Genomic DNA, 6,000 nt, shown 5'->3' with positions numbered 1-6,000 from the left:
TTATTTGCATGATGTAATGCCTACTCATACTGGTGGTGACTTATCCCAGGGCTGATGTAACTTGTCAGCACTTTTGCATTATTAGATTTTATTATTACTTTTACATATTCCACCACAACATATTAATGGAAACTTATTTTGCCTACTATAAAACAGAATTCTGACCATGTTTATGTGTGTAAAATGGACAGAGAGTGTTTTAGTTTTACCTTTTTTCCCCATTAACAGTTTTACTTCAAAATGTTAACATGCTGTCTATATACTGGATAGCATGCAGAATCCCGCAGAGGATGGACGTAGTAAAGGTTTTCAGTTTTATTTTCCATTTCCTTTTTAGTTCTGTAGGAGCTAAAAACAAGCGGCGTTGCCGTCTCTACTGTGTATTTCCGTGTGTTACGGTTGCTGTGATCGTTTCCTTATCTCTTCTTCCAGCAATGTTGACCTAACAAACCTGCACATGTCAAATTGCCGCGTAGCTGAGTTTACCTTTTAAGACGGTGGATGTGCCAACCTGCGCTTCTCCTTTACCGGAGTCATTGAGGCGTTGCAAAGTCAATGTCACCTGATGACATACCTGCATATTTATCTTAGCCATCAAGAAAACTGAGAAGAGAAATTTATGATTACTTAATGGGTAGGCAAATGCATCGAGACGACAGTGATGTAAGTTAACAACCTATTTTTAACTCATCTATTTATCTGCACAATTGGGTTTGAAACAATCCCAAATATGCGGTACTGTTTTCATTCGACAAAACCGTCCACTCACTTTCTAACCATCCATCCATCATCCAACCCGCTACATCCTAACACAGGGTCACGGGGGTGAATCACGGGGGTCTGCTGGAGCCAATCCCAGCCAACACATGGCGCAAGGCAGGAAACAAACCCGCAAACAACAACCCCCCCCCCCAACAAGCACACACTAGGGACAATTTAGAATCGCCAATGCACCTAACCTGCATGTCTTTGGACTGTGGGAGGAAACCGGAGTACCCGGAAGAAACCCACGCGCACACGGAGAGAACATGAAATCTCCACGTAGGGAGGACCCAGGAAGTAACCCAGGCCTCCTTACCACGAGGCAGCAGCGCTGCCCCCAAGTAACAGAATGTTTTTTTTCCATTTTCCTAGAATACATACTTTCCAAGAATACAGCGCTACCCGCTGCGCCGCCCCACTTTCTAACCTTTTTCTATAGTCACACTCAACTAGAGCGTCACATGTACATGTTCGGCTTCCGTAGAATCCCAGCCCCCTTGTGTGTGTAATGTGATTGGTTCAGACGTCATCGTCTAGGCAGTAAAAGTTTGACATTTGCTCAGATAGAGGTTAGAATGGTTTTTGCAATGGCAGAAGCGTGGGTCTGTCCTACTGTGTTGCTGTGTTTTTACGGTTTTTTCTCCAATGTGAGACCGTCAGAGCCTTTCTTGACTCCGTACCTGCTTGGGCCCGATAAAAACCTCAGTCGTACGCAGGTCAGTATATATAACATCACGGTAAAAGTAGTAGTAGCACGTAGATCTGTCAGGAAATAAATGCTACCGATTTCTTTTAATACCTGCCTTAATGTTTCCAGCGTATATGTTTTTATGTATGTACTTAGCTTTAACGGTAGCGTCTGTACGGGATGCTCATTTAGCTGCATTTCACCATGCGAGTGTGTAATGTACTCCGACAATGAAGCGCGTGGTCTTTTAACCCGATGATCCATCAACGGTGCTTTACCTCGGTCAGTTCTTCTTTGATGCGGAAAGCACTATGTGTGCTTACTTGCTTTATCCATATCCATGGAAACTTCTGCCCCAACGTTTTACTTATTTTAGTACGGATTAACAGTGTAAATCGCCTCTGGAATGTAATAATGTTGAACAATTAGGCCAAGAAACTCCTCGTGATACTCCTTGTACTTTAAAATAGTGTATCGCATTACAGAAACGGTTCCTTTTAAAATTAGCTATCTTACATTTGACTTGATATAGGCTACATAGAAAAGGAAGGGCTAATAGATGGGATTGATAGCAGATGAATGAAAATCCCAGTGGCTGCGCGCTTTCTTAAACGTAAGGCAATTTTGTTTTTAAACGAACCTTCAAAGACAAATGAACGTTCGTTCGCACGACTTTGTCGATGTTACTTTTATTCCGGTGCAGCGCTCTTACCAGTTGTCAAGTTAGAACACAAAAAGTCGAGCCACCACATTTAAACAACATTCGTGCTATAAAATAAACATCGTACACATATTTTGAAAACGTGAATCGGCGTTCTTTGTTTGCAGTCTACCGGTGTTTTTAAAGACATTATTTCATGGCGCAATAGGAGCTGCAGAACAATAGCAAATATAAAGTGGATGAGGTAGTAGAAATAGTGGTAGCATTACCACTTCTACCGACTGTAGTGAACTGCTTACGTTTGTGTCCAACAAATATACAACACGTGGTTTGATGGGCAGTGTGGCGTATTTGTTAAGGACTTAACAACCAGTCCTGGCTCAAGACCGAAATGCTATGGGGAGCATGATGGAAGAAAGTCCTAAAAAATCGAACATATAACAAATACACGAAAGCGTGGTTGTCACGTTTAGTAAGAAGAGTGTGAAGCCAGCGACAGAAAAACAGTGCATCCGCCGGTAAGCCTGTCGATCGCAGTGCTTTTCATAATGCAGCGGGAGGTAAAAGTATATTTGCTGCTGATTCAAACCAACTCCAGTAATATCCTTGTTGTATCTTCTTTGCACGGGATGATACACTTAATTCACATAAAATAAGTAATGTTTCACTATACTGTGCATTCTGTGATTATCGAACTATATATTATATATTTTTGGGGGGAAATTGTAAAACAATAAAATTGATCAGCTTTAAAACAATACAAATCAAGAAATTGTTATTGAAAACAATAACTTATACAAAACTGATGGCAAAACGAATTTCGGCCCCATGAATCATGGCTGTACAGTACGCTTTTCTGGACACTTTAAAACTCTCCGCCAAGCTAAATGACGCCTTCCCTAATTAACTAAATACGCGACAGTCTGTTGCCTACAACTTTAAACAGATTCCAGAAATTAATGAATGTTTACAGAATGACATAATCGGTGTTTATACAGCCGTGCTTCTTGGTCCTGACCTGAGGAGCGTGTCTATATGGGTCGTTACAATTACAACGCGATGTGCATGGGCGCCGACCCGTTATCCATATTATTATCCATATTACTAACCGAGAATGCTAAACCGGATGATGGACGGAGGCACATCCCGCCATGGGTCGTAGCTGCAAAAAGAGGTGCTGCGCAGGCGCAAGAAAGGGCCGCGAGAGGCGGATGAGGGGCCGCGAGAGGCGGACAAGACCACAGAAAAAACCAGTGAGCAAAGAAAAAAGAGGACAAAGAAATGAGACGCCGAAAGGAAAAGGCAAAGAAAAAAGTAGTCAAAGGCAGGCACCGCACGAAACCCATTGCACACGAAACTAGCACACAAAAAACAAGAAGACGCTCGCGCACAACAGCAAGGCTCCCCCCCCCTACAGGCACCGGACGGGACACACACAAAGAGGGGGATTCAACAAGCCCCTGGAACACAAAACGAAAGAAGACGCTCGCGCAACAACAATCCTCACCCACACACCCCCCCCCCCCCCCCCCCAAATCAATAAGAAGTGACACCCAAAGCCACATATCTAAAGGAAACGTCCATATTAAACATACGTCATCTCAAAACCTTCACACTAGGCAGCATAGGTGGATCTCATTAAAATAAAGCACTATTAACCGTTCAACTGGAGAAAAGGCTCCATATTAACAGTGAGTGCGATCCTCCTTATTACTTATACATATTTCGCACGCTGAGGAACAAACAAGTCATGCATACACGGTCACGGGTACAAAACGATTCGGATCGGATAACGGGACCAAACACACGAGCACGAATGAAACCAAACAAATACACGGCGGCGCATACAACGTGCTTCGGAAAATACGTGAGAAAAAATGTCTCGGATCAAAAAACACAAAGCTCAAGTAACCCCGTTACAGAGACGTGCCCAAATGAACAGACACATTGAACGTAGATGCATACAGCGCGCGTCTCAAAGTGCTGCATCGAAACAAGCACGATTTCAAAAGAAAGAGCTCGCGTCTCAGACATACAAAAAAGGGAGCAAAGCAACGCGCATATGACCGGCCAGAAAACAAGCAAGCAGGACTCAAAAAGCAGAAAACTCAACTGACCGACATACAAAAACGGACAAGGCTCAATACAAACAGTGCACGACGTAGAGTGAAACGGACTTTGCGCAAAGCGGAGGCGAATCAATTAAAAATCAAAAATAGCGCGTCACAAATAATGGACATGCAACAACGCGGCACTCAAACACCACAAGCAAAACATGCCCGTCACAGACATCAACGCCAGACGTCTGCTAAACGCTTACGCCAGTTGGCTGACAACGCTTTCAATAATGAGTCCACTATTGAGGAAAATTCATTGCGATTAATGAATGTCATTTGCAATCATTGTCATTCACTTAACTTCACAGAAGAAACAACTGGCAATACAAATAATGAATTTACACGTTGTTATCAAAAGGGGCAGATTAGACTGCCTCCTTTACATTCATATCCTGAATATCTACAGAAGCTTCTAACTAACGATGTGCCTGAAAGTAACAACTTTATGAACTGCATTAGATCCTACAATAGTTCATTTGCTTTTGCATCTACCGGAGTACATATCAGGCCACCAAAAGGCAATGGCCCATACTACTTTCGCATATGTGGTTAACACAACGCACTATATTATGTCCAAAAAATATTAATGTTAATCACATTATTAACCAGGTCATTTCATTACTTCCTGGAGAGACACGGCTCTTTCTAAGCTCTGACAAAGTTGACTCTGATGACGACAATGAACATCTGAATTTCCCCTTAGAATATTTGAACACGGCGGCACGGTGGCGCAGTGGTAACGCTGCTGCCTCGCAGTTAGGAGACCCGGGTTCGCTTCCCGGGTCCACCCTGCGTGGAGTTTGCATGTTCTCCCCGTGTCTGCGTGGGTTTCCTCCGGGTGCTCCGGTTTCCTCCCACAGTCCAAAGACATGCAGGTTAGGTGGATTGGCGATTCTAAATTGGCCCTAGTGTGTGCTTGGTGTGTGGGTGTGTTTGTGTGTGCCCTGCGGTGGGTTGGCACCCTGCCCGGGATTGGTTCCCTGCCTTGTGCCCTGTGTTGGCTGGGATTGGCTCCAGCAGACCCCCGTGACCCTGTGTTCGGATTCAGCGGGTTGGAAAATGGATGGATGGATGGATATTTGAACACTATGAACCCGGACGGATGACCACAACACAACCTTACCCTTAAAAACGGAACAATAATCATGCTATTAAGAAACCTTAACACTAAACAGGGTTTATGCAATGGCACACGGTTAGTCGTCAACACCATAACACACGATGTTATTCAAGCAACAGTTCTTTCAGATTCACATGCTAACAATACTGTTCTCATTCTTGGAATTGACCTTACGAGTTCTGACCTAGAATTACCTTTTACATTGAAACACCGACAGTTCCCCATTAAAGCTGCATTTGCCATGACCATCAACAAATCACAAGAACAAACCATGGACAAAGTTGGCATCTACCTCTCTGAACCCGTTTTTGGACATGGACAACTTTATGTTGCCTTCTCATGTGTTCGACGTTCATCTCACATTAAAGTTAAACTTAAAAATGATCCATGCCAAGGAAGACTCATTCAAAGACAAGACACCATCTTTACTACTAATGTTCTATACAGAGAAATATTCCAATAAAACATTACTCTATGCCAAACACTCTATTTTGTATTTATATAGGCATCATCCAAACCTGCACACTATTCTATATCTAATTCATACATCTCAGGAAGAGAGCGTAGGTTAGAAGGCGCGCAGATGTGGCAAAGTAAAATTAAGCATGCTATCAGCATGCTGTCTGGACTGCAATGTTAGTTTGATCATAGT

The 6,000-nt window shown here is 43.1% G+C and overlaps 1 protein-coding gene across 1 annotated transcript in view; it reads left to right on the top strand.

The window, feature by feature from the left end:
- Window positions 1-1,291: 1,291 nt before the first annotated feature.
- The window catches only part of slc19a2 (solute carrier family 19 member 2), a 28,425-nt gene continuing 23,716 nt past the window's right edge, over window positions 1,292-6,000 (top strand). Inside the window, exon 1 of the mRNA XM_028799741.2 lies at window positions 1,292-1,478. Within this exon, the coding sequence (XP_028655574.1) occupies window positions 1,338-1,478 (141 nt within the window). The 5' untranslated portion in view covers window positions 1,292-1,337. The remainder of the gene's footprint in view (window positions 1,479-6,000) is intronic.

Source organism: Erpetoichthys calabaricus, chromosome 4 (assembly GCF_900747795.2).
Source record: "Erpetoichthys calabaricus chromosome 4, fErpCal1.3, whole genome shotgun sequence".
Taxonomy (NCBI): domain Eukaryota; kingdom Metazoa; phylum Chordata; class Cladistia; order Polypteriformes; family Polypteridae; genus Erpetoichthys; species Erpetoichthys calabaricus.
This window is presented reverse-complemented; position numbering and strand designations above follow the sequence as displayed.